This window comes from Calliphora vicina, chromosome 3 (genome assembly GCF_958450345.1).
Source record: "Calliphora vicina chromosome 3, idCalVici1.1, whole genome shotgun sequence".
Lineage (NCBI taxonomy): Eukaryota > Metazoa > Arthropoda > Insecta > Diptera > Calliphoridae > Calliphora > Calliphora vicina.
In genome coordinates this window covers 59,188,489-59,205,746 of record NC_088782.1, presented here as the reverse complement: position 1 = coordinate 59,205,746, position 17,258 = coordinate 59,188,489, and the positions used below count along the sequence as shown (strand labels likewise).

At 31.1% G+C, this 17,258-nt stretch overlaps 1 protein-coding gene across 4 annotated transcripts in view; it reads right to left on the bottom strand.

Annotated features, from left to right (window-relative positions):
- Positions 1–379: 379 nt before the first annotated feature.
- The window catches only part of LOC135953632 (G-protein coupled receptor Mth2-like), a 47,786-nt gene continuing 30,907 nt past the window's right edge, over positions 380–17,258 (bottom strand). For 3 of the 4 annotated variants that reach the window (XM_065503594.1, XM_065503592.1, XM_065503593.1), the window contains exons 2-8: positions 16,101–16,777; positions 15,829–16,014; positions 15,507–15,752; positions 6,834–7,014; positions 6,564–6,764; positions 6,274–6,382; positions 380–748 (exon numbers count right to left, since the gene is read on the bottom strand). In XM_065503594.1, the coding sequence (XP_065359666.1) occupies positions 6,274–6,382; positions 6,564–6,764; positions 6,834–7,014; positions 15,507–15,752; positions 15,829–16,014; positions 16,101–16,767 (1,590 nt within the window). In that variant the 5' untranslated portion in view covers positions 16,768–16,777 and the 3' untranslated portion in view covers positions 380–748. The remainder of the gene's footprint in view (positions 749–6,273; positions 6,383–6,563; positions 6,765–6,833; positions 7,015–15,506; positions 15,753–15,828; positions 16,015–16,100; positions 16,778–17,258) is intronic. The other variant, XM_065503595.1, reaches the window with a different exon arrangement.

Below are 17,258 nucleotides of genomic sequence, written 5' to 3'. Positions count from 1 at the left end.
TATCAAAGAAATTATCCCTTGGCACCTCAACATATGTAATAAGTAGTAGAAATGTAGATTTTTATAAAGAACATCAATTTAAAATAAAATTTATTTAAACCATTTTTTTACTTACACACATTTTGAAGTTTTAATAAGACATAGCTAGATCGTGTTTAAATTTCATAGGGTCCTCAAATATATATATTGTGGGATCTACTACCAATATTCGATGTCTGGTTGTGGGTTAGATACTCCTTAGCAATATTTTCTTTAAAGGAATTATAGTCACAGTTCAGCAAAAAATGTTTTTTTTTTACTTTTCAATATTTTTGCTTGAAAAACTTGCCCTGGAATATCTAGAGTTTCAACTAAATTATGCAGTAATTCAAATCAATACTTTTACAAATATTATTTACTTTTTTTTATTATGAAAAACTTTGTAAGTATATAAAAAAATATAAATATAATCTGTTACAAACAAACAAAACTAAAAAAATACATTTATACAAAAGCAATATAGTTAAATATTTAAATAATTTCACTTTTTACACATTGATATTGAGATTCTATTAACTAAATACAATTTAAGGCAGCTCACAATGGCACAAACATACACAAAATGCTGTTAAACTGTGAGTACCCCGAATAGTATAAACACAGGACTTAACGAGGCAATAAAACATTCAACTGGGTTTTTGAAAGACTCATCTGCGATGTAACGGTTCGATTATTTGTTTTAATTTTGCCATCTCGCAGTATTTGGAATCTGTAAAGGAGATAATAAGAGTTATAATTATTATTATTTCTTAATTAAATTAGATTTTCTTAGATATGCAATGAAATTTTGTTATTGAAAGTTATGCGTTTGTAGTTAAATTAAACAAATATCTTTTAATACATTCCAAAATAATATTCATAGAAAATGGCCATTTCAAAATTTTGAATTTAAATTTCACATAAAAATGATGAAAGTTGAAAAATTAGAATGAATTAATCTTTTAAATAAAATATTAGTAAAATGAAATCTAATAGAAAGATTTAAATTTTAGTTATTAATAAACAATTTTTATATATTCCAAAGCAAATTCTTAACCCCTGGTTATAACTGATAAATTTGTATCATGATAAACTTCAAAATGGTTATATAAATAAAAAATTATCAGGTATAGTCTCCATTTATTAGTATTATTGCTTGATAAAATTGTTAGTGCTTTTGCTTAGACAACTTTGTCTTGACAACAAATGTCATTTATTGTTATGATGAATATTTGTCAAGTATAGACAGGGGGTTAAATTTTTATTTTGATAAATACTCGTTGATATGAGATATTTTTAGTTTAGAACCTTTAGAGCTTAAAACAAGTAAGAGAGCTATATTCGGCTGTACCGAATCTTATATACCCTTCATCAAATTATACTTAAAAATATATTTTTTTAAATATTTTTATTCTAACAAAATTAATTTAGTTTTTTAAATTCTTTTTTAATTTTTTAAAATAAAGTTTTTTCTAATTTTTTTTTAATTTTTTAATTTAAAAAAAAAAATTTCAAAAAAGAATTTATGACAAAAAAAAATTTTTTAATGAAAACAAATTTGGGTTAAAAAATAATTTTCTGATTTTGACCCATTGTAGGTCCAACTTACTATAGCATTATATACATCGTTGCAATGAACTTTGAAATATCTATCGAAGTTTTCCCGGTTTTTCCTAATATCTCAGCCATTTATGGGCCGATTTTGTCGATTTTAAATAGCAACCGAGCCGGAAGAATTCCCGATATATTGATGAATCATGTATGTAAGTTATTTGGGGGTTTCGGAAAGTTGATTTCAACACACAGACGGACATGAATATATCGACTTCGCTATCTATAACGATCCAGAATATATATAGTTTGTAATGAAATACATATGGCGAATATGATTCACAAATGAAAAATGTAGAAATTACAAACGGAATGGCGAAGGGTATACAAATGTGTTGGAATGTTTGTATTAAGAATTCACTGATAATAATTTTAAACTCATGAACCGATTTGATAGACAAAGCCTCAGAATCAAAATATTTCAGAAGTAAATCTGCCACATCCAACTGTGCAAAAAAAACATTGAAATTGGAATTTGTACAGGCAACTATGTTCTTATATGACTAAATCCAATAGAGACTTCCGTACTTTGACAGTTGATAGCGGCCATATCGTTGAAGCTATGTCTGTCGAAATGGCTGTAATTTATTCAGTTTGTCAAAGTTTCTCGGCTTCTTTCATTTTACGGTGAGGCCCATTTCTTGATGAATGGTTACCTCAACAAACATAGTTGTCGAATTTGGAACGATACCAATCCACATGAAATTCAGGAGCGTAAAAGTCACGGTTTGGTGTGGATTATGAACTGGCGGCATCATCTTTGAGAATGGACACCAACTACATTTGGTGTTAACAGGACAGGTCTACGTGCCACACAATTCATGCCCCATTGGGCATTTGCATGGGCGATTTGAGAGCATGGTAATCTCACGTAGATGTGATGTGAACTGGCCGCCAAGATCATGCAATTTAACCCCGTTATACTTATATTTGAGGGGTTTTCTTAAGTCAAACCACAGCGGATCTCCAAGCCAACATAACCCATTCCATCGCTCAAATTCAGCCTGATTTATGAACCAGAGTCATGAAAAAATTCAAATGCGCGCCACAAAGCGAATCCTTGATGGACATTTTCACGATATTATTGGGTGTTCGACTTAAAATTCGGGATTTTTTAATATTTGTAGCTTTAATTTTGAAACATTTGTGCAATATAAATTTATTCAAAGTATTGGCCCTATTTATAAGAACTATAGCGGGAGAACTTTCCAACCACTTCATTCGAAATACTTTAACATGTGGCCGAGCGTTGTCACGATGGAATATTACGGTCTCATGCCTGGCCGCATATTCTGGGCTAATGCTAACTTCAAACGAATCAGTTGCGTTCGTTAAAAGTTCTGTGTGATGGTATGGCCAGATTTCGACAGGTCCCACCAAATACAGCGAATTACCTTAGCGCCATAGATATTTAGCATTGTTGTCAATTCGGCTGGTTGGCTGGGTTTCTCTTACGTTTCGGCTGTTGTTGTATTTTACAACAATCTTCCATACATAATGCCATCGATAAGCCTTTCAAACGAATTAAAATTGTCGATGATATCTTACACACACTTTGTTTTATTTAAATTTAAGGATAGGAATCTTTCATTAAGAAAGATTCTTTATTAAAAAATCATTGATTTTTAATAAACCACAAAAAATTGAATTTAAAGCTGTTGCTTGTCTGAGGTGGCCTATTTGGAGACCCCACAGCGCGGCTCCTGAGGGTCGTTAGAGTCAAACGTCTAAAAATAGGAGTCAAACGTCAAATTTCATGTCAAACTGATCAGCCAGTTAGAAATGGCAGATTTATTTCCAAAATATTTTTATTCTGCCCCCCACTGCCAGAAAAACTAGCTAAGATTTGTCTAATAAACACTCAGTTTTAAAAATATTATCGAATGATATCGTTCGACTGCTTAAGCTGGGTTTTCGCATACACCGTAATCGCCGCCGATAACGAAAACTGAAACTGAAAAACGTTGGTGTTCGTCACCGTCTCGTTTCTGAATTGTTTTCGTTTCAGTTGGGTGCGTTGTGGCATAAAACAGAAACGAAATTATTTGGAAATTAAATTTTTGACAAAATCTATCACTTTTTCCTCTTCCAATAAAGAACATTTATTTTTTTTTATTCATTTTGATTTTCTTTAAATTTGAAATAAAAAAATTATTAAAATAATTTCGTTCCTAGAGCACCGAAAACCACCACATACTTGAAGTTGTTTTCGTTCCGGACCCAAATGACAGGTTTTTCGTTACTGATCGGCGCCCTTTTCGTTCCCAATTATCGTTGCCGATTTCTGAAACGAACTTTTTTTCGGTGCAAATGTATGGAATTTCGTTTTCGGTGCCGATTACGGTGTATGCGGGAACATAGCTTTAAAAAATTTATTCTTTTTGGAAACTCATTTTTTGTTATTGTTTCAAAATAACTACTAAACTTTTAGATAAATAAACAACTCACAAAAAAAAAAGACATTTATTTTGTTCCATTGTGAATTATTAAAATATAATCACAATGCACAGTGGGGCAGAATCGAAATTTTTTGGAAATAAATCTGGCATTTCTAACCGGCTAGTCCGATCGGGATAGAATTTGAATTGGGTGTAGCCAAGGAGTATTCGAGATTAAGTTATTAAAATGGGCCCTACAGATAATCCAGGGGCGGCGCTATGGGGGCTCAAAGTAGGGTACCTTCGACATGTAAAATTTTTAAACACGTGCCATTTTTTTGTTTCCCATCCGATTTCAAAGAATTTTATATTTTTGGAAAGCGCTCTTGAAAAAACATGCTTGCGTGTGCTATTTATCTCTTATAATTTCCTAGTTATAGGCATTTCAAAATTGAAATTTTAAAATTTTGCCATACCTTGGTCCGCTTTTTTAAAAATATAGGGCGCACTTTTGGACCGAATGGACTCGAATTTTTTGTTAGTTAGACAACTAAATTACCAACAATATACAAAAGATTTCAGAGCAATATCAATTACGAATCCAAAAATAACAGATTTTCAATTTAAAAATTCAAAAATAGTATATTTTTGCTGTTTTTTGGACAAAAAGGTTACATAACTCTTTTTTTTATTAAAAAACAACTTTCTTTAAGAACATATAACAATTTTATGTTTTTCTATAAAGTTTCTTTACGGAGAACATTTTGGTTAAAAAACATGTCCTATTTTTCGAAGATGTCGGCCCTACGCCCTTTGGAAATTGACCTATTTTTTTTTATCAAAATTTAAACTTTGGGCCACATGTTCTAAAATCCCAAAGCTGGGATCAGAAAACGGAAAGCAGTTTTGGAAACCCTGATGTGTTCCCTATTTATCCCTAACGTATTTTCCCAGCCCCGAAGGAAGTGTGGACCCTATAGACAAAATTGTAAAAAATACCATTTTTGGGATTTTTGCTCCAATTTTTATGAATTGCGAGATTCCCTTTGACCTTTTGACAAGTTTTTTACACCTTGTTATTTAGAATGAGAAACTTAAAAAACGCTGAAAATTTCATTGAGTTTCGTTGATAAATAAAGATTTTATTACATATTACATATTCATTGAGTTTCAAATATTAGGAATAATTTGATCCACATTTATTCCGAGCTATATTTTTTTGTTTAGATAAGTTAATTTTTGGTCTAACAAAAAAAATTTCAATTCAATATCTCAATTAGATTCAAAAATATGCCACTTTAAAACTTCGTCCTTCAAAAATATTGCACTTTTTCATACTAAAGAATTTGTATAAATTTTCTTAATGTGACTGAGTCAGAACCAATGATTTGTGTTGAATAAAATATTAAGAAAATTTATAAAAACATTTTAGTATGAAAAAGTGCAATATTTTTGAAGGACGGAGTTTTAAAGTGGCATATTTTTGAGCTAACTGTAGCTAACTGTCATCAACGATGCCATGAGAGAAAAGTCGTGCTTATAGTCGTCGATGACATATAAGCATTGTCAAAAAAAAATGAGAATTTAAAATTTAGATCAATATGAAATTAAGAATTTAAAATTGAAAGTGAGAAAATTCTCAATTAAATTAGGAATTTCAATATTATATTGAAAAAATTCGAAATAAAATTGAGAATTTCAATTTTAAATTGAGAAAATTAAAAAAAATTAGAATTTAAAATTTAAATTGTGAAAATTGCAAATGATATTGAGAATTTCAATATTATATTGAAAAATTCCAACAAAAAAAATTCAAATAGAAATTGAGAAAATTGAATTTTTCTCAATTTCAATTTGAAATTCTCAATTTCATTTGAAATTTTCTCAATATGATGTATAATGTTGTCAATTTCAATTAAAAATGTTGTAGTTATATTGGACAATTGTAAAATGTAATTATTATTAAATGTTAATATTGCAATTTTGTTTAGTATTTTGCAGAAAAAAATGCAGTAAAACAAGCTATAAATAAAATGAAAGTTAGTTAGTTTGTTAATTCATTAATTATTTAACCATAAAACAATAAATTAGAAATTAAAAACAAAAATAATAGAAAATTTAACACCACACCACAATAACACAAAACAACAGAACGTGCAGAAAACCAGTAAGAAAAATCTTTGCCAAAATATTAAGATTTTAGTTTTTTTAAAAAAATAAATAAATTTTGCATTTTAAAAAGAATTGTTTTAGACAAACTGTTTACCTAATTTATAAATTGTAGAGCATCATTTTTACCACGATCTTCTAAAGCAAATTCATCATCAGAATAATCAGATTCTGTATTTTCAGATGGTTCTTCTCTACCCAAGATTCTATATGTTTTTAGATTTTGTTTGTACATATAAAATAGTGAGTGGTATTGGATATCAATTGATTGATTTTGTTTTGTTTTAATTTTAAGCAAAGTTTTTGATAAGTAAATAATCAATAAATAAATACATAATAGTAAATAATTTTTTTTTTATAAAAATATCATCAAATTTCACAACATACCTTCGTTTCATTAGTTTCAATACTTTGGGTTTCAGCACAAAACATATAAAGATCAGGAGACCAGTCATGGCATTCATGAAATCACTTATATAGTACAGGGGATTTGTGACACCCGGATGTAATTGATTTTCTATATAGGAAAATATATCCAACAGCCATGTTATACCCATTATCAATAACAGCCGCAAAAACAGGCCAACACTATACAAAAAAAAGAAAGAAATTATTTATAAATATTATTGAGAGAGGATTGCTGAATTTAAATCATACTTATTTTTATGTAAACGCAAATTACGACTTTTGTCATTGCCTCCATCATTCATGGTAACCTTTTTAATTTCCCTTTGAATTATCAATATCTTATGCAGGGTCATTATAAAGAACGCCGTATCCAATAGTATAATGATTAGATTTATGCCAAAAAAGTAAATCATGGCAGACCAATCGTTAGCTGAAAGTAAATTGATGAATAAAAGTTATTAATTGTTTAAATTATGAATTCTTTGAGATCCATTAGCACTAGTTCTAAAAAGGGACCATTCAGATTTTTGATAACTTCTTGAACCATTTTTATGGAGCAATGTTGTGATTCTTAAGTAATTATATAGAGTATTCTAAGAACTAGTTCCACATTTATTCTAGACTAATTTTTTACATCACTTATTAGTTACAAAAGATTAAAAAAAGTTTCTAAAAACAAAATTAAAATGGGAGAAAAATATAATACGAAATTTACCACTTTAAAACCGAAAATTAATAATAACATTGAAATATATGGTTGATTTGTAATGAACTAATTCAATGATAGCATTGGGTAAAATAGTTTCAAGAATCGTTAAGCGAAAATTTTATATATACCGAAGATTGGAAAACTTAACACAGCTGCAAATAGAGCAAACATACAGCCTGAAGCAATTGAAATAGCAATAAGAAAATCCAAAAACAATTTTTCACTGATTACTCTGTAAAGTATGGCGAAAATCTGGCGGCATTTGTCTGTAGTCTCCATATAAGGTCCCCCTCAGAAAATTACTTGAACATTCATAATTGTTTATAATAACACTGTCCAACAAATTGAGACTTTTTGATTGGAACAGACTAGCGACCCTATAATTCTGAAAGGGCATATTGAGTAGATCATTTTTGTAGAATAAATTTATAGTCCAGCTGGTCTGAATTTTTTTTTACAGTGGGTCAAAGTTTAAATTTTTTTCAATCGAAGGTAGCATTATACTTACTGAAAAAAATGTTGTAAGTTAATATCTGAGAGAATTCTTATTGTCAGAGTTATATTATGGAATTTTATGGGGATTATTTTTGTGGAAGATCTTAACCCCATATCTCTTTAGGGGTCAATTTGACCTCTATTTCGAGAAAATCGAAAAAAGTCCTCTCAAAAAAGACATTTAAGGATTAAAATATTCTACGAAAATTTTTGCCAGAAAATTTCAGTGGGGGTCACCAAAGAAACAAAAGTTGTAACGCTTAATTAGCATAATTACACGCCATATCGGGTCTTACATTTTTTAAAAATATCTCCAAAAATCAAAGTATGATTCGAATGAGCTGAAATTTAAAATATCAATATTCCTTAAGGAGATCTATAAAAAACATATGTAAGTTATCTCTTTTAGTTCAAGAGATATTTTGGTTGATTTGTTTATTTTTATACCCTACACCACCATAGTGGGGAGGGTATAATGCGTTTGGGCAGATGTTTGTAATGCCCAAAAATATTAGTCTTACACCCACCTTAAAGTATACCGATCGACTAAGAATCACTTTCTGAGTCGATTAAACGATGTCCGTCAGTCCGTCTGGTCGGCTGGCTAGCTGGCTGGCTGTCCATGTAAACCTTGTGCGCAGAGTACAGGTCGCAATTTTGAAGATATTTCGATTAAATTTGGTACATATTATTTTTTCGGCCCAAGGACCAAACCTATTGAAACTGGCTGAAATCGGTCCATTATTTCACCTAGCCCCCATACAAATGTCCTCCCGAAATTGGACTTTATCGCTCGTAATTGGTTAATTTATATAGGTATCTACAGAAATTTCGCTCCAAATAAGATTTATATATACAAAATTCATGTCACCAAATTTTGTTACGTTCGGTCCATAATTAGTCATAGCTCCCATATAGACCCGCTTCCGAAAATCACTTTAACGTGCATAAATCGCTTAAAAATGTTGGTATGCACACAAAATTCAACATAGCTAACTTTAATATAGACATAAATTAAATAATAATTACATGGTGATCAGTCCATAATTGGCCATAGCTCCCATATTAGGCCCACTTCCAAAAATCACTCAAAAATATAAATTATTTAAATTTTAAAAGAAAAATGTTTTTGCTTTTTTACTTAGTGTAGGGTATTATATGGTCGGGCTTGACCTACCATACTTTCTTACTTGTTTTTAATTCTGCTCGATCTTTTTTTGGTTTTTTAAAAATAACATGCTAATAGTTATCTTGTCCCTATAAAATGTTACACGCATCCAAAATTGAAACATGTAAAAATGGCCGTATTTTTTAAGTTTTTTCCCAAAAAATACCATATATTTTTTCTTTTGCAGAAAAAAAAAATTCTTTGGGACTATATACAATTTGTATATGATCTGAAAATAGAACTTAATGCAAAAGCGTATAAAGTAAAATCTGGCTACCTTAAGGGGAGCTAGTCCCCACCAGGCCTAACCAAACTTTGCCAATTTTAAAAAAAATTTGTTAGTTTTAAAAAGGCAAAGCACCGATCCTCGAAAAAGCTCCTTATTGGACCCTATATGTTTCTTAAATATCTGCAAAGTTTTTTTACTATCACACGGTAAATAACGTCACAGTAGCCACTTTTATATAAAAAAAACAAATGTTTTGGAACATATTTTCCCCGTTTTAGGAATTTCGGTATTTGAAAATAAAAAAATTCAAAAATTAAAATGCCATTGATCTAAGGACACATGGATATACATACATTAGTTTCAAATTTTGTTATGATATCTTTAACCGTAGATATTAATTCAAATTTATATTTTTCTTCGTAGAAAATCACCATATTATTTTTTTGTTTAGTTTTTAAGGTAAATGACGTCCGAAAAATTCATAAAATTATTTAATTTTACCAAAATATCAATATTCAAGTCCTAAGCTTTCCACTAATATCAAAAACTTATAAAAAAAGCTTATACTATTTACTTTTCAGAAGTTCCACAAACCTTGCCAACTTTCAAAGATTGTAAAGTTTTTTCATATCTTGCATCAAGTCAGTCTTGTGTTATAAAGATTGGGCAACGTGATGAGCCCGGACCAGGCTGATAATTATTTTTCCATTATTCGCTATTGCAGCGCAATAGAGATGTGAACACTTGATTATACTTTTTTAACAAAAAGTCTTTGTTTTCGCTTCAAAAAATAGTAAAAAGCGAACATTTTTAAGGTACAATGTGATCTTTGTGAGCTATTTAGAGTGCCTAAATTGCATTGATATTCAGCTTTACCGTAGTTACAACTTTGCTAAATATTGTTAGTAAAAAATTAGAAGTCTCAGCAAGTTATTCTAAAACAAGTGAAAAAAAATTATTTCTTCCTACATTTTCTCAAAAAAAGCTATTTTTTGGAGAAAAAACGTTAACAAAATTTGTTTGTCGGACTCTTAGCTATATAATTGCCATATAAAGTTAAGCGGTATCACCAAGTCTAAATTAGCTGTTGGCCAAAAACTGATGACAACTTTTTTTGAGGGCCCACTAAATTTCTGAATATTTGGGGGCCCATAAAAAACTTGGTTACCAATATGGACAAACTTAGTATAGGGTTTTACTATCCTTTGGTAGAGTCGAACCTAAACTGTCATGATCGTTTGTTTTTCCAAAAGTTTTTATTTGTTGCATAGTGTTATCAATATTGCAGTTCCATCAAAAATCAAAAAAGATTAATTTAAAACGATAATCTTTAGCTGTTGCCATTGTCTATTATTAAACTCAAGCTAAATATATTCTGAAACACACCACACATGTCTGAAGTTCTTTAGTGTTCAAAAAGACATAAATTTTAATTATGTATGTTGTATGTACTATATTAAAAAGTTCCTGTCAAAGTTGTCATGTTTTGTTAAATTTAATTTATTGAATTGCTTTTGTTTCCAAATTTAACTTAAGTGTGAAATGAATGTAGCAAAAAATAAATTAAGAATAATAAATATACAATTTGTATGATTGTATATATATGGGGGAGACAAATTTTCGCGACATGTATAGCTAATGGAAAATATAAATTAAGTATTTAAATAATATAGGCATAATTATGCCCAGAAAAGACAAGATAAAGCATTTTTCTTGGTAATATAAAAATAGGGTGAGTCCATAATGTGTGTAGTTTTTTTTTCAAACATACAGTGATTGACAATACAATGGCAACTTTTTGAAATATTTAATTATTAGGGCAAATATTAAGAAATTCATATCTATCGCTCTGACAATTACAGTCAAATTTCATGATATGAAACTCATAATTCCCATATTAAATTGCACTCCTAGTTATTGGAGTATACAGTGTGTAATTTTATAAGTCATGGAAATATAACCATATACGGACACCAGTTCTTGTTCTTTATGACAAGGGCCTCAGAGAGAAAATCAAAATTCCGAACTGTTTGCAAGATATGGGCCTTAGAAAATTATTACTTTTTTGCAAAAATTACACCGAGGGCTGAAATCTTTGGGGGCCCATAAAAATAAGTGCATGACTTTGGGCAAAACTGTCTTTTTAGTCTTTTATCACGTAGTGGTGTCCGTATGTGATTAATTTTTTATGTCGTGTTGCACTGTGGTATTATGCACCATGCACAGTGATTTAGAAACTTTTTTTTGGAAATAATTCGGTATCTTGGAAACTATTGGAGATATTGTTACGAAATTTCATATGGTTTGAACTGAGGTGTTTTCGAGTTGATTTACGTTTGTTCAGCTTCTTACCGTAGGCTCTCAAATTTGGTCACGTCGGGTATCAATTTTTTTTTAAAAATCGCCAAAAATACATTTATGATCCGAATGAGCTGAAATTTTAAATATAAATAGTCCTTGGGAACTGTAGGTTATCTATTAGTTGAAGAGATATTTATTGATTTATATTTTTTTTAATTTTGCTCGATCTTTTTATGGGTTTTTAGATTTATTTACACCTCAGAAGAACCACAAAACTTGCCGCCTTTGACAAATTTGTACGTTTTTTCATATAATGCGTGCAAAATCTGCTACACCAAAATTTCTGTTAAGTCAGTATGTATTTGAATACAAAATTTATATTTGATATGTTAGTAACATTTTGTACGCATTACATGAAAAAACGTACAAATTTGTCAAAGGTTTGTGGAACTTCTGAGGAGTAAATAAAGACTTTTTATATAAGTATTTGATATTGTTAAAAACCTTAGGACTTGAGGATTGATATTTTAGTAAAATTAAATAATTTTATAAAATTGTGGGACTTCATTTACCTTAAATACTAAAAAAAATATAATATGTTGATTTTCCAAAAATAAAAATATAAAATTTGACTTAATTTAAAATTTTAATAGTTAAAGATATCATAACAATTTTGGAATTTGGAACTAATGTAGACTCAAATGTCCATAAATCAACGAGGTTATAATTTTTGACATTTTTTATTATCAAATACCGAAATTCCTAAAACGGGGAAAATGTGTTCCCAAAACTTAGTTTTTTTTAAAAAAGTGCCCACTGTGACGTTATTTACCGTGTGATAGTAAAAACACTTAGTAAATATTTAAGAAACATATGGGATTATACAAATATGGAGTATTTTCGTGGATTGGTGCTTTGCCTTTTTAGAATTTTTTACTCAAACCGAAATTTTTTTTAAATTGGCCAAGTTTGGATAGGTCGGGGGGGTAATATGTCCGCTTTACACGCTTTTGCATTAAGTTATCTTTCCGGATCATATACAAATTCTATGTAGTCCCGAAGAAAATTTTTGTATATATAAAACTTATTTAGAGCGCAATTTGCAGAGATACATTTATAATTTAAACATTTATGACCGATAAAGTCCAATTTCGGAAGGACATTTGTATGGGGGCTAGGTGAAATAATGGACCGAGTTCAGCCAGTTTCAATAGGCTTGGTCCTTGGGCCGAAAAAATAATATTTACCAAATTTGATCGAAATATCTTCAAAATTGCGACCTGTACTCGGCGCATTAGGTTTACATGGACAGCCAGCCAACCAGACGGACGGACATCGTTTAATCGACATAGTGATTCTAAGTCGATCGGTATACTTTAAGGTGGGTTAGACTAATATTTTTGGGCGTTACAAACATCTGCACAAACGCATTATACCCTCCCCACTATGGTGGTGTAGTGTATAAAAATATATGGGCTTTTTTGGGACTAAACGTAAAAAATATGGCCCTTTTTACAAGTTCCAAATTTGGATGCATATAACTTTTTATAGGGAAGAGATAATTGTTAGCAAGTTTTTTTTTAATTTAGAATTTTTTCGCCAATATAGCTGATATTTCAAAAATAAATTTCGACCCTCCATAGGCCCGCCATAACTAAAAAACCATATAAAGATTGAGCAAAATTAAAAAAATAAATCAATAAACCTGAATATCTCTTCAACTAATAGAGATAACCTATATTTGTACGCGATATTATCAAGGACTATTTATATTTAAAATTTCATCTCATTTGAATCATAAATGGATTTTTGGCGATTTTTTTTAAAAAAATTGATACCCGAGGTGACCAACTTTGAGGGGCTACGCACTGGCCCCCATTAGCTATAGGAAGCTAAAGAAACGTAAATCAACTCGAAAACACCTCAGCTCGAATAATATAAAATTTCGTAACAATATCTCCAATAGTTCCCAAGATACCGAATTATTTCCAAAAAAACAAAGTTTCTAAACTACTGTGCGAGGGCCCAAATCTTTGGGCGCCCTTTAACAAAAGTGCTTGACTTTGGGCAAAACTGGGAGACACGGGTCTTTTTATTTTTGGTCTTTTATCACGAAGTGGTGTCCGTATGTGATTATTTTTTTTTCGTGTTGCACTGTTGTATCGTGCGTCACCATGTACGATGTTGCCCTAAGTTCCAGTCTGTTTTTGCTTGTATTAGTTACGTTAATCGATTGTTGTTCCAGCTAAGCAGATAATTGGTCTGCTGTAGCTGGTCTAGGATAATGGGGCTGCCATCTGTCGTTGCCTAGAAACAACGCCCTCTGTGTATTTGGTGTAGTGGTCGGGAACCTTGCTAGTCTTTGATTCAAACCATTCTCCCAGGTAGGTGGCGGGTTGCCTGACCTTTACCATGATGTTATCCTCTTTTCCAGGGGAATTGATGGTCAGGGGGCTTCTTGGATGGTTTGTTTATAGGACGGTTAATTTAAAACAAAAATCGAAAACCATGATGAACATTTTTCGTCCTCTGCCAGGGATCGGGGTGCTTGGTTTTGTAGGCAAGCACTTTAACCACTACGCCAGCATTCCCACGACAGCCCGTTCTACGCACCGGAATGACTCGATCTCACTCGTCCAAGGGCTGTCAACTCAGCAATCACTGCTGCTACAACAACAACAACAACCACTTTGTGTTTAAATTCATCATTTCCATTTCTGTCTCGACCAGTCTAAATGTCCTTTGGCAAATTGTAGCAGTGAGGTTTTAAAGAATCAAGTACATCCTCATTTGTCTTGCTGCTAACAGTTCGAGAATTTATTTCCAAATTTACATTATTGATAATTTGTTAAACTCTCTTGCTATTAAATGATATTTTATTGGAGTAGTTTTTCGAGGTCTCCTCACAAATGCACTGTAGTTCCAAATCAAAATCTAGATGGACAAAATTATGAAAATCGGTATCTTCAGAATTTGGAAAAACTAAGTTTTTTCGGAAGCTGACAATCTGCTCTCCTCCAATACAAATGGGTTTTTCAATTGGGCATTTCGTTTTCTCGACCGAAGCGCCAGAAGTTCAACAAATTTTGAATCATATTTTCGTTAATTTTTTTTAATATTTTACTGCTTTACTAAATTAGGTATATCTCAATGGTTTTACCATATAGAAATTCATACTTCAAAACATAGATAAACATTGATATAAGCTTTTATTAAATGTATATCTTATACTTATGGGCCTCTCCATTTTCCTGTTATAGTTTAGACTTGGTTCTCAAATATACTGATATTTTTTTCTAGGAATGTTATATAGCTTGCCAAAAAAAAGACCGTCGAAGCCCGTCCAATGACTATATACATCATTTAAAGAAACTTCTGGGGAATGTCTTTGTAAAAAAATTGTAGCCGCCAGCACCCGCCGAAATACTTTTTTTTTAATTTTTACGGAATGGAATTTTTAGAAATATTTCTTTATTTATTATTGATTTTTATATATCTAGACCCTACTCTAACTTGAAATATAGTAAATACAGATCTTTTTAAAAATTTAGTTTCAGAAAGACATGAAAACGTATTTTTTTTAATTTTTTATTAACGATTTTTATATGTATATCTAGACCCTACTGTAACTTGAAAAAAGTTTATATTGATATTTTAAAGATTTTTTTGGAATCGGAGATACCAATTCTATATAAAAAGATCGCCAAATAATTTCGTCCACCTAGATTTTGATTTGGAACCACAGTGAAATGTTGACTTTAAAAATGTTGAAATTGATGATTTGTTAATTGAATTTGTAATTGGTGAGTGATGTTCGGAAATGGCCTTAATCGGGTTCTATTGTTCATATTTCAAACATTTATGGAGCGATTTGAATAAATTTCAATATTAAAATATATTGATGAAAGCTAAGGGTTCATAAAATATCTGTGACCTTCTGAAAGCTGATTTCAACCGACTTAAGGATAACTTAAGTATCCAGAAAACAAATACTTTATATAACAAAACCTATATACTCACTTTTCAGCCAACAATATTCATCACCAATGCCCGGCTTATAATACGAATTCATATTCGAATTCTGTATGATCATCACTATAAAAGTCAAGCACAGTGGTACACCCCAGGCATATGTTGAATACATAATAAAACGTTTACGTTGGCCAATGCGTATGGGACCGGTGATACGGAAATTCTGCCACAAATCAAAGCTAATAACACTGAGCCAAAAGAAGGCAGCCATAAAAGAGAAATAACCAATATAACCTGAAATCAAAAGAAAGCAAAACCAAATGAAATTCAATCTTATTTCGGTACGAATAATTACACATTGACACTGTACCTAAGCTGCTGCATACGAAATTGGCAAATACCACTTCGGATAAAGTGATGGTACTCAAAACACTATAGCCCACCGCCAATGAGGTTAAATATGATATCAGACATTTGCCATGAAGATTTCGCAGTTCCGGTATGAAGAGATACACAAATATGGTTAAGACAATAAAAGGCACTGATACGGCCATGGCTGCAGCAACAGAAACAGAAAAGAAAAAGAAATTGTAATTTAATATCTTGCAAATGGTTAAATAACATTAAATAAAACAAACTTACCAATATTGTTGATGCGACTGGATAAAGGTGCTTCATTGGGTATGGGACAATTCATGGGATTTAGTACCCATGTACCATCACTCATGCTCTGCGGCATCAAACAGTAATCTCTTTTACTTATAAATGACTGATCGAAATGACGATACATTGTGCCATTCTCAAATATATCCCATTTATCATCTTCATCCTCTTGCGGCAGCAAAGCATAGCCACCCTCACACGGCACTCCCTGTATGACAACAAACTGTCTGGTGGCATGGGTCCTTAACTTTGAGCCATTTGCATAGATCACCTCTATAAAGGGATCGTATTTCAACTCCTCTTTCAATTCATCTGCCGAACACACTCTCGACATATTGGTTATTAACTCTTTGGTAGGGTGACAGCAAAACTTAATGCAATTTCTCTCCTTGCACACACAGCCACGTAAGTGGGGTTGCACTGGTATACGTCTGCCATCGTAGATCTCTTCAAATTCATAGACACCCACTAAATCAGGTGGTATGAAAACTCCTTCGTCCTCATACAAATAGGAACCATTATCATATTTTATGGCATTCGTTAGATTCACTGTATCTTCAAAGGCACAATTTGGTATCTCTGTGTTGTGATAGATTTGGAAAGCAGCACATAAAATGCAAATTCCCAAGGTAGTCTTTAAATTCATAGTGTAATACCTGTAAATGCAACATGTTTTGAAAAAAAATGTTAGTTTTTTATTTTTTGTTTTGTATCTAAGTATAAATGTTTGAATGTCTACGTGTACAATAGCAAATATTTTGCTTTTGGCAACAAAATAATTGAGTGACTTGTAAAACCTTATAGCGCCAATCACTTATAAAACTAATCAATTACATAGATCGTGAACATCATGTTTATTGCATTCATAAATATAAATTGTTTGTGCATTTTGGATGCGGTTAGACTGTCAAACATGACTGTGCCGGATTAGGAATACACTACACCAGGGGTTGTTTGAAAACTTTGGTTCACTTCATAAATGTATGTCATGATAGCCATAAAAATGGTTGCCAAGAGAAACAATTATCAAAATTTCCCAACAACTTCTTTCTAAATAGCTGAAATAACCAATAGGCTTCGCCCTTATTCCGAAAATTCATTTGCCAAATTTTATCGAAATATCTTCAAAATATCGAC